A 16,809-nucleotide genomic window follows, 5' to 3' on the forward strand; every position below is an offset into this window, starting at 1 on the left:
TGTGTGGTGCTGGGTTAGTTGTAGACTGTGTGGTGCTGGGTTAGTTGTAGACTGTGTGGTGCTGGGTTAGTTGTAGACTGTGTGGTGCTGGGTTAGTTGTAGACTGTGTGTGGTGCTGGGTTAGTTGTAGACTGTGTGGTGCTGGGTTAGTTGTAGACTGTGTGGTGCTGGGTTAGTTGTAGACTGTGTGGTGCTGGGTTAGTTGTAGACTGTGTGGTGCTGGGTTAGTTGTAGACTGTGTGGTGCTGGGTTAGTTGTAGACTGTGTGGTGCTGGGTTAGTTGTAGACTGTGTGGTGCTGGGTTAGTTGTAGACTGTGTGGTGCTGGGTTAGGGTTAGTTGTAGACTGTGTGGTGCTGGGTTAGTTGTAGACTGTGTGGTGCTGGGTTAGTTGTAGACTGTGTGGTGCTGGGTTAGTTGTAGACTGTGTGGTGCTGGGTTAGTTGTAGACTGTGTGTGGTGCTGGGTTAGTTGTAGACTGTGTGGTGCTGGGTTAGTTGTAGACTGTGTGGTGCTGGGTTAGTTGTAGACTGTGTGTGGTGCTGGGTTAGTTGTAGACTGTGTGTGGTGCTGGGTTAGTTGTAGACTGTGTGGTGCTGGGTTAGGGTTAGTTGTAGACTGTGTGGTGCTGGGTTAGGGTTAGTTGTAGACTGTGTGGTGCTGGGTTAGTTGTAGACTGTGTGTGGTGCTGGGTTAGTTGTAGACTGTGTGTGGTGCTGGGTTAGGGTTAGTTGTAGACTGTGTGGTGCTGGGTTAGTTGTAGACTGTGTGGTGCTGGGTTAGTTGTAGACTGTGGTGCTGGGTTAGGGTTAGTTGTAGACTGTGTGGTGCTGGGTTAGTTGTAGACTGTGTGTGGGTTGGGTTAGTTGTAGACTGTGTGGTGCTGGGTTAGGGTTAGTTGTAGACTGTGTGGTGCTGGGTTAGGGTTAGTTGTAGACTGTGTGGTGCTGGGTTAGTTGTAGACTGTGTGGTGCTGGGTTAGTTGTAGACTGTGTGTGGTGCTGGGTGGGTTAGTTGTAGACTGTGTGTGGTGCTGTTGTAGACTGTGTGGTTAGGGTTAGTTGTAGACTGTGTGTGGTGCTGGGTTAGTTGTAGACTGTGTGGTGCTGGGTTAGGGTTAGTTGTAGACTGTGTGTGGTGCTGGGTTAGTTGTAGACTGTGTGGTGCTGGGTTAGTTGTAGACTGTGTGTGGTGCTGGGTTAGTTGTAGACTGTGTGTGGTGCTGGACTGTGTGGTGCTAGAGTTGTAGACTGTGTGGTGCTGGGTTAGTTGTAGACTGTGTGTGGTGCTGGGTTAGTTGTAGACTGTGTGTGGTGCTGGGTTAGTTGTAGACTGTGTGGTGCTGGGTTAGTTGTAGACTGTGTGGTGCTGGGTTAGTTGTAGACTGTGTGGTGCTGGGTTAGGGTTAGTTGTAGACTGTGTGGTGCTGGGTTAGTTGTAGACTGTGTGTGGTGCTGGGTTAGTTGTAGACTGTGTGGTGCTGTGTTAGGGTTAGTTGTAGACTGTGTGTGGTGCTGGGTTGGGTTGTAGACTGTGTGTGGTGCTGGGTTAGTTGTAGACTGTGTGGTGCTGGGTTAGTTGTAGACTGTGTGGTGCTGGGTTAGTTGTAGACTGTGTGGTGCTGGGTTGGGTTAGTTGTAGACTGTGTGGGTGCTGGGTTAGTTGTAGACTGTGTGGTGCTGGGTTAGTTGTAGACTGTGTGGTGCTAGGGTTAGTTGTAGACTGTGTGGTTAGTTAGTTGTAGACTGTGTGTGGTGCTGGGTTAGTTGTAGACTGTGTGTGGTGCTGGGTTAGTTGTAGACTGTGTGGTGCTGGGTTAGTTGTAGACTGTGTGTGGTGCTGGGTTAGTTGTAGACTGTGTGTGGTGCTGGGTTAGTTGTAGACTGTGTGGTGCTGGGTTAGTTGTAGACTGTGTGGTGCTGGGTTAGTTGTAGACTGTGTGTGGTGCTGGGTTAGTTGTAGACTGTGTGGTGCTGGGTTAGTTGTAGACTGTGTGGTGCTGGGTTAGTTGTAGACTGTGTGTGGTGCTGGGTTAGTTGTAGACTGTGTGGTGCTGGGTTAGTTGTAGACTGTGTGGTGGTGCTGGGTTAGTTGTAGACTGTGTGGTGCTGGGTTAGTTGTAGACTGTGTGTGGTGCTGGGTTAGTTGTAGACTGTGTGGTGGTGCTGGGTTAGTTGTAGACTGTGTGGTGCTGGGTTAGTTGTAGACTGTGTGGTGCTGGGTTAGTTGTAGACTGTGTGGTGCTGTTAGTTGTAGACTGTGTGGTGCTGGGTTAGTTGTAGACTGTGTGGTGCTGGGTTAGTTGTAGACTGTGTGTGGTGCTGGGTTAGTTGTAGACTGTGTGTGGTGCTGGGTTAGTTGTAGACTGTGTGTGGTGCTGGGTTAGTTGTAGACTGTGTGGTGCTGGGTTAGGTTAGTTGTAGACTGTGTGGTGCTGGGTTAGTTGTAGACTGTGTGGTGCTGGGTTAGTTGTAGACTGTGTGTGGTGCTGGGTTAGTTGTAGACTGTGTGTGTGGTGCTGGGTTAGTTGTAGACTGTGTGGTGCTGGGTTAGTTGTAGACTGTGTGGTGCTGGGTTAGTTGTAGACTGTGTGTGGTGCTGGGTTAGTTGTAGACTGTGTGGTGCTGGGTTAGTTGTAGACTGTGTGGTGCTGGGTTAGTTGTAGACTGTGTGTGGTGCTGGGTTAGTTGTAGACTGTGTGGTGCTGGGTTAGTTGTAGACTGTGTGTGGTGCTGGGTTAGTTGTAGACTGTGTGTGGTGCTGGGTTAGTTGTAGACTGTGTGGTGCTGGGTTAGGGTTAGTTGTAGACTGTGTGTGGTGCTGGGTTAGTTGTAGACTGTGTGTGGTGCTGGGTTAGTTGTAGACTGTGTGGTGCTGGGTTGTAGAGTTGTAGACTGTGTGTGGTGCTGGGTTAGTTGTAGACTGTGTGTGGTGCTGGGTTAGTTGTAGACTGTGTGGTGCTGGGTTAGTTGTAGACTGTGTGTGGTGCTGGGTTAGTTGTAGACTGTGTGTGGTGCTGGGTTAGGGTTAGTTGTAGACTGTGTGGTGCTGGGTTAGTTGTAGACTGTGTGGTGCTGGGTTAGTTGTAGACTGTGTGTGGTGCTGGGTTAGGGTTAGTTGTAGACTGTGTGGTGCTGGGTTAGGGTTAGTTGTAGACTGTGTGGTGCTGGGTTGGTGACTGTGTGTGGTGCTTAGGGTTGTAGACTGTGTGTGGTGCTGGGTTAGTTGTAGACTGTGTGTGGTGCTGGGTTAGTTGTAGACTGTGTGTGGTGCTGGGTTAGTTGTAGACTGTGTGGTGCTGGTTAGGGTTAGTTGTAGACTGTGTGTGGTGCTGGGTTGGGTTAGTTGTAGACTGTGTGGTGCTGGGTTAGTTGTAGACTGTGTGGGCTGGGTTAGTTGTAGACTGTGTGGTGCTGGGTTAGTTGTAGACTGTGTGGTGCTGGGTTAGTTGTAGACTGTGTGTGGTGCTGGGTTAGTTGTAGACTGTGTGTGGTGCTGGGTTAGGGTTAGTTGTAGACTGTGTGGTGCTGGGTTAGTTGTAGACTGTGTGGTGCTGGTTAGTGTAGACTGTGTGGTAGTTGTAGACTGTGTGGTGCTGGGTTTAGTTGTAGACTGTGTGTGGTGCTGGGTTAGGGTTAGTTAGACTGTGTGTGGTGCTGGGTTAGTTGTAGACTGTGTGGTGCTGCTAGCTGTAGACTGTGTAGTTGTAGACTGTGTGGTGCTGGGTTAGTTGTAGACTGTGTGGTGCTGGGTTAGTTGTAGACTGTGTGGTGCTGGGTTAGTTGTAGACTGTGTGGTGCTGGGTTAGTTGTAGACTGTGTGGTGCTGGGTTAGAGTTGTAGACTAGTGTGTGGTGCTGGGTTAGTTGTAGACTGTGTGGTGCTGGGTTAGTTGTAGACTGTGTGTGTGGTGCTGGGTTAGTTGTAGACTGTGTGGTGCTGGGTTAGTTGTAGACTGTGTGGTGCTGGGGTTAGAGGGTTAGTTGTAGACTGTGTGGTGCTGGGTTAGTTGTAGACTGTGTGGTGCTGGGTTAGGGTTAGTTGTAGACTGTGTGGTGCTGGGTTAGGGTTAGTTGTAGACTGTGTGGTGCTGGGTTAGTTGTAGACTGTGTGGTGCTGGGTTAGTTGTAGACTGTGTGGTGCTGGGTTAGTTGTAGACTGTGTGGTGCTGGGTTAGTTGTAGACTGTGTGGTGCTGGGTTAGTTGTAGACTGTGTGGTGCTGGGTTAGTTGTAGACTGTGTGGTGCTGGGTTAGTTGTAGACTGTGTGGTGCTGGGTTAGTTGTAGACTGTGTGGTGCTGGGTTAGTTGTAGACTGTGTGGTGCTGGGTTAGTTGTAGACTGTGTGGTGCTGGGTTAGTTGTAGACTGTGTGTGGTGCTGGGTTAGTTGTAGACTGTGTGTGGTGCTGGGTTAGTTGTAGACTGTGTGTGGTGCTGGGTTAGTTGTAGACTGTGTGGGTTAGTTGTAGACTGTGTGGTGCTGGGTTAGTTGTAGACTGTGTGTGGTGCTGGGTTAGGGTTAGTTGTAGACTGTGTGGTGCTGGGTTAGGGTTAGTTGTAGACTGTGTGTGGTGCTGGGTTAGTTGTAGACTGTGTGTGGTGCTGGGTTAGTTGTAGACTGTGTGGTGCTGGGTTAGTTGTAGACTGTGTGGTGCTGGGTTAGTTGTAGACTGTGTGTGGTGCTGGGTTAGGGTTAGTTGTAGACTGTGTGGTGCTGGGTTAGTTGTAGACTGTGTGGTGCTGGGTTAGTTGTAGACTGTGTGGTGCTGGGTTAGTTGTAGACTGTGTGGTGCTGGGTTAGTTGTAGACTGTGTGTGGTGCTGGGTTAGTTGTAGACTGTGTGGTGCTGGGTTAGTTGTAGACTGTGTGGTGCTGGGTTAGTTGTAGACTGTGTGGTGCTGGGTTAGTTGTTAGTTGTGTGTGGTGCTGTTAGTTGTAGACTGTGTGGTGCTGGGTTAGTTGTAGACTGTGTGGTGCTGGGTTAGTTGTAGACTGTGTGGTGCTGGGTTAGTTGTAGACTGTGTGTGGTGCTGGGTTAGTTGTAGACTGTGTGGTGCTGGGTTAGTTGTAGACTGTGTGTGGTGCTGGGTTAGTTGTAGACTGTGTGGTGCTGGGTTAGTTGTAGACTGGGTTAGTTGTAGACTGTGTGGTGCTGGGTTAGTTGTAGACTGTGTGGTGCTGGGTTAGTTGTAGACTGTGTGTGGTGCTGGTTAGTTGTAGACTGTGTGGTGCTGGGTTAGTTGTAGACTGTGTGGTGCTGGGTTAGTTGTAGACTGTGGTGCTGGGTTAGGGTTAGTTGTAGACTGTGTGGTGCTGGGTTAGTTGTAGACTGTGTGGTGCTGGGTTAGTTGTAGACTGTGTGGTGCTGGGTTAGTTGTAGACTGTGTGGTGCTGGGTTAGTTGTAGACTGTGGTGCTGGGTTAGGGTTAGTTGTAGACTGTGTGGTGCTGGGTTAGTTGTAGACTGTGTGGTGCTGTGTTAGGTGTAGACTGTGTGGTGCTGGGTTAGGGTTAGTTGTAGACTGTGTGGTGCTGGACTGTTGGTTGTAGACTGTGTGTGGTGCTGGGTTAGTTGTAGACTGTGTGGTGCTGGGTTAGTTGTAGACTGTGTGGTGCTGGGTTAGGGTTAGTTGTAGACTGTGTGGTGCTGGGTTAGTTGTAGACTGTGTGTGGTGCTGGGTTAGTTGTAGACTGTGTGTGGTGCTGGGTTAGGGTTAGTTGTAGACTGTGTGGTGCTGGGTTAGTTGTAGACTGTGTGGTGCTGGGTTAGGGTTAGTTGTAGACTGTGTGGTGCTGGGTTAGGGTTAGTTGTAGACTGTGTGGTGCTGGGTTAGTTGTAGACTGTGTGGTGCTGGGTTAGGGTTAGTTGTAGACTGTGTGTGGTGCTGGGTTAGTTGTAGACTGTGTGGTGCTGGGTTAGGGTTAGTTGTAGACTGTGTGGTGCTGGGTTAGTTGTAGACTGTGTGGTGCTGGGTTAGTTGTAGACTGTGTGGTGCTGGGTTAGTTGTAGACTGTGTGGTGCTGGGTTAGGGTTAGTTGTAGACTGTGTGGTGCTGGGTTAGTTGTAGACTGTGTGGTGCTGGGTTAGGGTTAGTTGTAGACTGTGTGGTGCTGGGTTAGTTGTAGACTGTGTGGTGCTGGGTTAGTTGTAGACTGTGTGGTGCTGGGTTAGTTGTAGACTGTGTGTGGTGCTGGGTTAGTTGTAGACTGTGTGGTGCTGGGTTAGTTGTAGACTGTGTGGTGCTGGGTTAGTTGTAGACTGTGTGGTGCTGGGTTAGTTGTAGACTGTGTGGTGCTGGGTTAGTTGTAGACTGTGTGGTGCTGTGTGTGGTGCTGTGGTGCTGGGTTAGTTGTAGACTGTGTGGTGCTGGGTTAGTTGTAGACTGTGTGGTGCTGGGTTAGGTTACTGTTGTAGACTGTGTGGTGCTGGGTTAGTTGTAGACTGTGTGGTGCTGGGTTAGTTGTAGACTGTGGGTGCTAGTTAGTTGTAGACTGTGTGTGGTGCTGGGTTAGTTGTAGACTGTGTGGTGCTGGGTTAGGGTTGTGTAGACTGTGTGGTGCTGGGTTAGTTGTAGACTGTGTGGTGCTGGGTTAGTTGTAGACTGTGTGTGGTGCTGGGGGTTAGTTGTAGACTGTGTGTGGTGCTGGGTTAGTTGTAGACTGTGTGGTGCTGGGTTAGTTGTAGACTGTGTGGTGCTGGGTTAGTTGTAGACTGTGTGGTGCTGGGTTAGTTGTAGACTGTGTGTGGTGCTGTAGACTGTGTTAGTTGTAGACTGTGTGGTGCTGGGTTAGTTGTAGACTGTGTGGTGCTGGGTTAGTTGTAGACTGTGTGTGGTGCTGGGTTAGTTGTAGACTGTGTGGTGCTGGGTTAGTTGTAGACTGTGTGGTGCTGGGTTAGTTGTAGACTGTGTGGTGCTGGGTTAGTTGTAGACTGTGTGGTGCTGGGTTAGTTGTAGACTGTGTGTGGTGCTGGGTTAGTTGTAGACTGTGTGTGGTGCTGGGTTAGTTGTAGACTGTGTGTGGTGCTGGGTTAGTTGTAGACTGTGTGTGGTGCTGGGTTAGTTGTAGACTGTGTGTGGTGCTGGGTTAGTTGTAGACTGTGTGTGGTGCTGGGTTAGTTGTAGACTGTGTGTGGTGCTGGGTTAGTTGTAGACTGTGTGTGGTGCTGGGTTAGTTGTAGACTGTGTGGTGCTGGGTTAGTTGTAGACTGTGTGGTGCTGGGTTAGTTGTAGACTGTGTGGTGGTGCTGGGTTAGTTGTAGACTGTGTGTGGTGCTGGTTAGTTGTAGACTGTGTGTGGTGCTGGGTTAGGGTTAGTTGTAGACTGTGTGGTGCTGGGTTAGTTGTAGACTGTGTGTGGTGCTGGGTTAGTTGTAGACTGTGGTGCTGGGTTAGGGTTAGTTGTAGACTGTGTGGTGCTAGGTTAGGGTTAGTAGTAGACTGTGTGGTGCTGGGTTAGTTGTAGACTGTGTGTGGTGCTGGGTTAGTTGTAGACTGTGTGGTGCTGGGTTAGTTGTAGACTGTGTGGTGCTGGGTTAGTTGTAGACTGTGTGGTGCTGGGTTAGTTGTAGACTGTGTGGTGCTGGGTTAGTTGTAGACTGTGTGGTGCTGGGTTGGTGTTGTAGACTGTGTGGTGCTGGGTTAGTTGTAGACTGTGTGGTGCTGGGTTAGTTGTAGACTGTGTGGTGCTGGGTTAGTTGTAGACTGTGTGGTGCTGGGTTAGTTGTAGACTGTGTGGTGCTGGGTTAGTTGTAGACTGTGTGTGGTGCTGGGTTAGGGTTAGTTGTAGACTGTGTGTGGTGCTGGGTTAGTTGTAGACTGTGTGGTGCTGTTAGGGTTAGTTGTAGACTGTGTGGTGCTGGGTTAGTTGTAGACTGTGTGGTGCTGGGTTAGTTGTAGACTGTGTGGTGCTGGGTTAGTTGTAGACTGTGTGTGGTGCTGGGTTAGTTGTAGACTGTGTGTGGTGCTGGGTTAGTTGTAGACTGTGTGGTGCTGGGTTAGTTGTAGACTGTGTGGTGCTGGGTTAGTTGTAGACTGTGTGGTGCTGGGTTAGTTGTAGACTGTGTGGTGCTGGGTTAGTTGTAGACTGTGTGTGGTGCTGGGTTAGTTGTAGACTGTGTGTGGTGCTGGGTTAGTTGTAGACTGTGTGTGGTGCTGGGTTAGTTGTAGACTGTGTGTGGTGCTGGGTTAGGGTTAGTTGTAGACTGTGTGGTGCTGGGTTAGTTGTAGACTGTGTGTGGTGCTGGGTTAGTTGTAGACTGTGTGTGGTGCTGGGTTAGGGTTAGTTGTAGACTGTGTGGTGCTGGGTTAGGGTTAGTTGTAGACTGTGTGTGGTGCTGGGTTAGTTGTAGACTGTGTGTGGTGCTGGGTTAGTTGTAGACTGTGTGGTGCTGGGTTAGTTGTAGACTGTGTGGTGCTGGGTTAGTTGTAGACTGTGTGTGGTGCTGGGTTAGTTGTAGACTGTGTGGTGCTGGGTTAGGGTTAGTTGTAGACTGTGTGGTGCTGGGTTAGTTGTAGACTGTGTGTGGTGCTGGGTTAGGGTTAGTTGTAGACTGTGTGGTGCTGGGTTAGTTGTAGACTGTGTGTGGTGCTGGGTTAGTTGTAGACTGTGTGTGGTGCTGGGTTAGGGTTAGTTGTAGACTGTGTGGTGCTGGGTTAGTTGTAGACTGTGTGTGGTGCTGGGTTAGGGTTAGTTGTAGACTGTGTGGTGCTGGGTTAGGGTTAGTTGTAGACTGTGTGTGGTGCTGGGTTAGGGTTAGTTGTAGACTGTGTGTGGTGCTGGGTTAGTTGTAGACTGTGTGTGGTGCTGGGTTAGTTGTAGACTGTGTGGTGCTGGGTTAGTTGTAGACTGTGTGGTGCTGGGTTAGTTGTAGACTGTGTGTGGTGCTGGGTTAGTTGTAGACTGTGTGTGGTGCTGGGTTAGTTGTAGACTGTGTGGTGCTGGGTTAGTTGTAGACTGTGTGGTGCTGGGTTAGTTGTAGACTGTGTGGTGCTGGGTTAGTTGTAGACTGTGTGTGGTGCTGGGTTAGTTGTAGACTGTGTGGTGCTGGGTTAGTTGTAGACTGTGTGTGGTGCTGGGTTAGGGTTAGTTGTAGACTGTGTGTGGTGCTGGGTTAGTTGTAGACTGTGTGGTGCTGGGTTAGGGTTAGTTGTAGACTGTGTGTGGTGCTGGGTTAGTTGTAGACTGTGTGGTGCTGGGTTAGTTGTAGACTGTGTGTGGTGCTGGGTTAGTTGTAGACTGTGTGGTGCTGGGTTAGTTGTAGACTGTGTGGTGCTGGGTTAGTTGTAGACTGTGTGTGGTGCTGGGTTAGTTGTAGACTGTGTGTGGTGCTGGGTTAGTTGTAGACTGTGTGTGGTGCTGGGTTAGTTGTAGACTGTGTGTGGTGCTGGGTTAGGGTTAGTTGTAGACTGTGTGGTGCTGGGTTAGTTGTAGACTGTGTGTGGTGCTGGGTTAGTTGTAGACTGTGTGTGGTGCTGGGTTAGGGTTAGTTGTAGACTGTGTGGTGCTGGGTTAGGGTTAGTTGTAGACTGTGTGTGGTGCTGGGTTAGTTGTAGACTGTGTGTGGTGCTGGGTTAGTTGTAGACTGTGTGGTGCTGGGTTAGTTGTAGACTGTGTGTGGTGCTGGGTTAGTTGTAGACTGTGTGTGGTGCTGGGTTAGTTGTAGACTGTGTGGTGCTGGGTTAGGGTTAGTTGTAGACTGTGTGGTGCTGGGTTAGTTGTAGACTGTGTGTGGTGCTGGGTTAGGGTTAGTTGTAGACTGTGTGGTGCTGGGTTAGTTGTAGACTGTGTGGTGCTGGGTTAGTTGTAGACTGTGGTGCTGGGTTAGGGTTAGTTGTAGACTGTGTGGTGCTGGGTTAGTTGTAGACTGTGTGTGGTGCTGGGTTAGGGTTAGTTGTAGACTGTGTGGTGCTGGGTTAGGGTTAGTTGTAGACTGTGTGTGGTGCTGGGTTAGGGTTAGTTGTAGACTGTGTGTGGTGCTGGGTTAGTTGTAGACTGTGTGTGGTGCTGGGTTAGTTGTAGACTGTGTGGTGCTGGGTTAGTTGTAGACTGTGTGGTGCTGGGTTAGTTGTAGACTGTGTGTGGTGCTGGGTTAGTTGTAGACTGTGTGTGGTGCTGGGTTAGTTGTAGACTGTGTGGTGCTGGGTTAGTTGTAGACTGTGTGGTGCTGGGTTAGTTGTAGACTGTGTGGTGCTGGGTTAGTTGTAGACTGTGTGTGGTGCTGGGTTAGTTGTAGACTGTGTGGTGCTGGGTTAGTTGTAGACTGTGTGTGGTGCTGGGTTAGGGTTAGTTGTAGACTGTGTGTGGTGCTGGGTTAGTTGTAGACTGTGTGGTGCTGGGTTAGGGTTAGTTGTAGACTGTGTGTGGTGCTGGGTTAGTTGTAGACTGTGTGGTGCTGGGTTTGTTGTGGACTGTGTGGTGCTGGGTTAGTTGTAGACTGTGTGTGGTGCTGGGTTTGTTGTAGACTGTGTGGTGCTGGGTTAGTTGTAGACTGTGTGTGGTGCTGGGTTTGTTGTAGACTGTGTGGTGCTGGGTTTGTTGTAGACTGTGTGTGGTGCTGGGTTAGTTGTAGACTGTGTGTGGTGCTGGGTTAGTTGTAGACTGTGTGGTGCTGGGTTAGTTGTAGACTGTGTGGTGCTGGGTTTGTTGTAGACTGTGTATGGTGCTGGGTTAGGGTTAGTTGTAGACTGTGTGGTGCTGGGTTAGTTGTAGACTGTGTGGTGCTGGGTTAGTTGTAGACTGTGTGGTGCTGGGTTAGTTGTAGACTGTGTGTGGTGCTGGGTTAGTTGTAGACTGTGTGGTGCTGGGTTAGTTGTAGACTGTGTGTGGTGCTGGGTTAGTTGTAGACTGTGTGGTACTGGGTTAGTTGTAGACTGTGTGTGGTGCTGGGTTAGTTGTAGACTGTGTGTGGTGCTGGGTTAGTTGTAGACTGTGTGTGGTGCTGGGTTAGTTGTAGACTGTGTGTGGTGCTGGGTTAGTTGTAGACTGTGTGGTGCTGGGTTAGGGTTAGTTGTAGACTGTGTGTGGTGCTGGGTTAGTTGTAGACTGTGTGGTGCTGGGTTAGGGTTAGTTGTAGACTGTGTGGTGCTGGGTTTGTTGTAGACTGTGTGTGGTGCTGGGTTAGTTGTAGACTGTGTGGTGCTGGGTTAGGGTTAGTTGTAGACTGTGTGGTGCTGGGTTAGTTGTAGACTGTGTGGTGCTGGGTTAGTTGTAGACTGTGTGTGGTGCTGGGTTAGTTGTAGACTGTGTGTGGTGCTGGGTTAGTTGTAGACTGTGTGTGGTGCTGGGTTAGTTGTAGACTGTGTGGTGCTGGGTTAGGGTTAGTTGTAGACTGTGTGTGGTGCTGGGTTAGGGTTAGTTGTAGACTGTGTGGTGCTGGGTTAGTTGTAGACTGTGTATGGTGCTGGGTTAGTTGTAGACTGTGTGGTGCTGGGTTAGTTGTAGACTGTGTGTGGTGCTGGGTTAGGGTTAGTTGTAGACTGTGTGGTGCTGGGTTAGTTGTAGACTGTGTGGTGCTGGGTTAGTTGTAGACTGTGTGGTGCTGGGTTAGTTGTAGACTGTGTGTGGTGCTGGGTTAGGGTTAGTTGTAGACTGTGTGGTGCTGGGTTAGTTGTAGACTGTGTGGTGCTGGGTTAGTTGTAGACTGTGTGTGGTGCTGGGTTAGGGTTAGTTGTAGACTGTGTGTGGTGCTGGGTTAGTTGTAGACTGTGTGTGGTGCTGGGTTAGTTGTAGACTGTGTGTGGTGCTGGGTTAGTTGTAGACTGTGTGTGGTGCTGGGTTAGTTGTAGACTGTGTGGTGCTGGGTTAGGGTTAGTTGTAGACTGTGTGTGGTGCTGGGTTAGTTGTAGACTGTGTGGTGCTGGGTTAGTTGTAGACTGTGTGGTGCTGGGTTAGTTGTAGACTGTGTGTGGTGCTGGGTTAGTTGTAGACTGTGTGGTGCTGGGTTAGTTGTAGACTGTGTGTGGTGCTGGGTTAGTTGTAGACTGTGTGGTGCTGGGTTAGGGTTAGTTGTAGACTGTGTGTGGTGCTGGGTTAGTTGTAGACTGTGTGGTGCTGGGTTAGTTGTAGACTGTGTGGTGCTGGGTTAGTTGTAGACTGTGTGGTGCTGGGTTAGTTGTAGACTGTGTGGTGCTGGGTTAGTTGTAGACTGTGTGGTGCTGGGTTAGTTGTAGACTGTGTGGTGCTGGGTTAGTTGTAGACTGTGTGTGGTGCTGGGTTAGTTGTAGACTGTGTGGTGCTGGGTTAGTTGTAGACTGTGTGGTGCTGGGTTAGTTGTAGACTGTGTGGTGCTGGGTTAGTTGTAGACTGTGTGTGGTGCTGGGTTAGTTGTAGACTGTGTGTGGTGCTGGGTTAGTTGTAGACTGTGTGGTGCTGGGTTAGTTGTAGACTGTGTGTGGTGCTGGGTTAGTTGTAGACTGTGTGGTGCTGGGTTAGTTGTAGACTGTGTGTGGTGCTGGGTTAGTTGTAGACTGTGTGGTGCTGGGTTAGTTGTAGACTGTGTGGTGCTGGGTTAGTTGTAGACTGTGTGTGGTGCTGGGTTAGTTGTAGACTGTGTGGTGCTGGGTTAGTTGTAGACTGTGTGTGGTAAAGGGTTAGGGTTAGTTGTAGACTGTGTGGTGCTGGGTTAGTTGTAGACTGTGTGGTGCTGGGTTAGGGTTAGTTGTAGACTGTGTGTGGTGCTGGGTTAGTTGTAGACTGTGTGTGGTGCTGGGTTAGTTGTAGACTGTGTGTGGTAAAGGGTTAGGGTTAGTTGTAGACTGTGTGGTGCTGGGTTAGTTGTAGACTGTGTGGTGCTGGGTTAGGGTTAGTTGTAGACTGTGTGTGGTGCTGGGTTAGTTGTAGACTGTGTGTGGTGCTGGGTTAGTTGTAGACTGTGTGTGGTAAAGGGTTAGGGTTAGTTGTAGACTGTGTGGTGCTGGGTTAGTTGTAGACTGTGTGTGGTGCTGGGTTAGTTGTAGACTGTGTGGTGCTGGGTTAGGGTTAGTTGTAGACTGTGTGGTGCTGGGTTAGTTGTAGACTGTGTGGTGCTGGGTTAGTTGTAGACTGTGTATGGTGCTGGGTTAGTTGTAGACTGTGTGGTGCTGGGTTAGTTGTAGACTGTGTGGTTCTGGGTTAGTTGTAGACTGTGTGGTGCTGGGTTAGTTGTAGACTGTGTGTGGTGCTGGGTTAGTTGTAGACTGTGTGGTGCTGGGTTAGTTGTAGACTGTGTGGTGCTGGGTTAGTTGTAGACTGTGTGTGGTGCTGGGTTAGTTGTAGACTGTGTGTGGTGCTGGGTTAGTTGTAGACTGTGTGTGGTGCTGGGTTAGTTGTAGACTGTGTGGTGCTGGGTTAGTTGTAGACTGTGTGGTGCTGGGTTAGTTGTAGACTGTGTGTGGTGCTGGGTTAGTTGTAGACTGTGTGTGGTGCTGGGTTAGGGTTAGTTGTAGACTGTGTGGTGCTGGGTTAGTTGTAGACTGTGTGTGGTGCTGGGTTAGTTGTAGACTGTGTGGTGCTGGGTTAGTTGTAGACTGTGTGTGGTGCTGGGTTAGTTGTAGACTGTGTGGTGCTGGGTTAGGGTTAGTTGTAGACTGTGTGGTGCTGGGTTAGTTGTAGACTGTGTGTGGTGCTGGGTTAGGGTTAGTTGTAGACTGTGTGTGGTGCTGGGTTAGTTGTAGACTGTGTGGTGCTGGGTTAGTTGTGGACTGTGTGGTGCTGGGTTAGTTGTAGACTGTGTGGTGCTGGGTTAGGGTTAGTTGTAGACTGTCACCTTGTTTGACCAGCCTGACGTCTCCAGGAGGACTCTTCTCCCAGAGGCCGAAGCAGTGAGATCCTTTAGAGCAGTGGATGGTGGTGTTCTCGGGGGAAACCCGTCCCTCCCCCACCGCCACACGCTCCATCTCCCACTGCTGCTGCTGTTCAGTGAAGGCACACTGCCTCTCCTTCTGCTGGTCAGCTGGGGGGAGGAGGAGCGGGAGTCATTCCTCATTCATAATCAGACCAGAACAACCTCCCCCTACCACCAACCCATCTCTAATCAGACCACTACAGCCTCCCCCCTACCACCAACCCATCTCTAATCAGACCACTACAGCCTCCCCCTGACCTCCCCCTACCACCAACCCATCTCTTCTCTAATCAGACCACTACAACCTCCCCCCGACCTCCCCCCTACCACCAACCCATCTCTAATCAGACCACTACAGCCTCCCCCCTACCACCAACCCATCTCTAATCAGACCACTACAGCCTCCCCCTGACCTCCCCTACCACCAACCCATCTCTTCTCTAATCAGACCACTACAGCCTCCCCCCGACCTCCCCTACCACCAACCCATCTCTAATCAGACCACTACAGCCTCCCCCTACCTCCCCCTACCACCAACCCATCTCTAATCAGACCACTACAGCCTCCCCGACCTCCCCCACCACCAACCCATCTCTAATCAGACCACTACAGCCTCCCGACCTCCCCTACCACCAACCCATCTCTAATCAGACCACTACAGCCTCCCCGACCTCCCCCACCACCAACCCATCTCAAATCAGACCACTACAGCCTCCCCCGACCTCCCCCACCACCAACCCATCTCTAATCAGACCACTACAACCTCCCCTACCACCAACCCATCTCTAATCAGACCACTACAGCCTCCCCCACCACCAACCCATCTCTAATCAGACCACTACAGCCTCCCCCGACCTCCCCACCACCAACCCATCTCTAATCAGACCACTACAGCCTCCCCCTACCACCAACCCATCTCTAATCAGACCACTACAGCCGCCCCTACCACCAACCCATCTCTAATCAGACCACTACAGCCTCCCCCACCACCAACCCATCTCTAATCAGACCACTACAGCCTCCCCACCACCAACCCATCTCTAATCAGACCACTACAGCCTCCCCCGACCACCAACCCATCTCTAATCAGACCACTACAACCTCCCCTACCACCAACCCATCTCTAATCAGACCACTACAGCCTCCCCCACCACCAACCCATCTCTAATCAGACCACTACAGCCTCCCCGACCTCCCCACCACCAACCCATCTCTAATCAGACCACTACAGCCTCCCCCGACCACCAACCCATCTCTAATCAGACCACTACAGCCTCCCCCCACCACCAACCCATCTCTAATCAGACCACTACAGCCTCCCCGACCACCAACCCATCTCTAATCAGACCACTACAGCCTCCCCGACCACCAACCCATCTCTAATCAGACCACTACAGCCTCCCCCACCACCAACCCATCTCTTCTCTAATCAGACCACTACAGCCTCCCCCACCACCAACCCATCTCTAATCAGACCACTACAGCCTCCCCCCACCACCAACCCATCTCTAATCAGACCACTACAGCCTCCCCCACCACCAACCCATCTCTAATCAGACCACTACAGCCTCCCCCGACCTCCCCCACCACCAACCCATCTCTAATCAGACCACTACAGCCTCCCCGACCTCCCCCACCACCAACCCATCTCTAATCAGACCACTATAGCCTCCCCACCACCAACCCATCTCTAATCAGACCACTACAGCCTCCCCCGACCTCCCCTACCAACAACCCATCTCTAATCAGACCACTACAGCCTCCCCGACCACCAACCCATCTCTAATCAGACCACTACAGCCTCCCCGACCACCAACCCATCTCTAATCAGACCACTACAGCCTCCCCCACCACCAACCCATCTCTAATCAGACCACTACAGCCTCCCGACCACCAACCCATCTCTAATCAGACCACTACAGCCTCCCCGACCACCAACCCATCTCTAATCAGACCACTACAGCCTCCCCCACCACCAACCCATCTCTAATCAGACCACTACAGCCTCCCCCCACCACCAACCCATCTCTAATCAGACCACTACAGCCTCCCCCACCACCAACCCATCTCTAATCAGGCCACTACAGCCTCCCCCACCACCAACCCATCTCTAATCAGACCACTACAGCCTCCCCCGACCTCCCCCACCACCAACCCATCTCTAATCAGACCACTACAGCCTCCCCGACCTCCCCCACCACCAACCCATCTCTAATCAGACCACTACAGCCTCCCCCACCACCAACCCATCTCTAATCAGACCACTACAGCCTCCCCGACCTCCCCCACCACCAACCCATCTCTAATCAGACCACTACAGCCTCCCACCACCAACCCATCTCTAATCAGACCACTACAGCCTCCCCCGACCACTAACCCATCTCTAATCAGACCACTACAGCCTCCCCTACCACCAACCCATCTCTAATCAGACCACTACAGCCTCCCCCACCACCAACCCATCTCTAATCAGACCACTACAGCCTCCCCGACCTCCCCCCCACCACCAACCCATCTCTTCTCTAACCCTGGTCCTCCTCCTCCTCCTACTACATTAACCCTGGTCCTCCTCCTCCTACTACATTAACCCTGGTCCTCCTCCTACTACTACTACTACTACATTAACCCTGGTCTACTGTGTTTCAGGGTTAGAGACAGGAGTAGAGTCAGGGTCAGAGTCAGGGTCAGAGTCAGGGTCAGAGTCAGGGTCAGAGTCAGGGTCAGAGTCAGGGTCAGAGTCAGGGTCAGAGTCAGGAGTAGAGACAGGAGTAGAGTCAGGGTTAGAGACAGGGTTAGAGACAGGGTTAGAGACAGGGTTAGAGACAGGGTTAGAGTGAGGGGAGTATTCCTCTATGAGACAGGGTTAGAGTGAGGGGAGTATTCCTCTATGGGTCAGGGTTAGAGACAGGGTTAGAGTCAGGGTTAGAGTGAGGGGAGTATTCCTCTATGGGTCAGGGTTAGAGACAGGGTTAGAGTGAGGGGAGTATTCC

General features: G+C 51.1%; 1 protein-coding gene across 1 annotated transcript in view; it reads right to left on the reverse strand.

Moving 5' to 3' along the window:
• LOC115118050 (bone morphogenetic protein receptor type-2-like) overlaps positions 1 to 16,809 on the reverse strand; it is a 102,847-nt gene that overhangs the window by 63,689 nt on the left and 22,349 nt on the right. The window contains exon 2 of the mRNA XM_065016663.1: positions 13,742 to 13,927. Within this exon, the coding sequence (XP_064872735.1) occupies positions 13,742 to 13,927 (186 nt within the window). The remainder of the gene's footprint in view (positions 1 to 13,741; positions 13,928 to 16,809) is intronic.

The sequence above is a fragment of the Oncorhynchus nerka genome, unplaced genomic scaffold (assembly GCF_034236695.1).
Source record: "Oncorhynchus nerka isolate Pitt River unplaced genomic scaffold, Oner_Uvic_2.0 unplaced_scaffold_914, whole genome shotgun sequence".
Lineage (NCBI taxonomy): Eukaryota > Metazoa > Chordata > Actinopteri > Salmoniformes > Salmonidae > Oncorhynchus > Oncorhynchus nerka.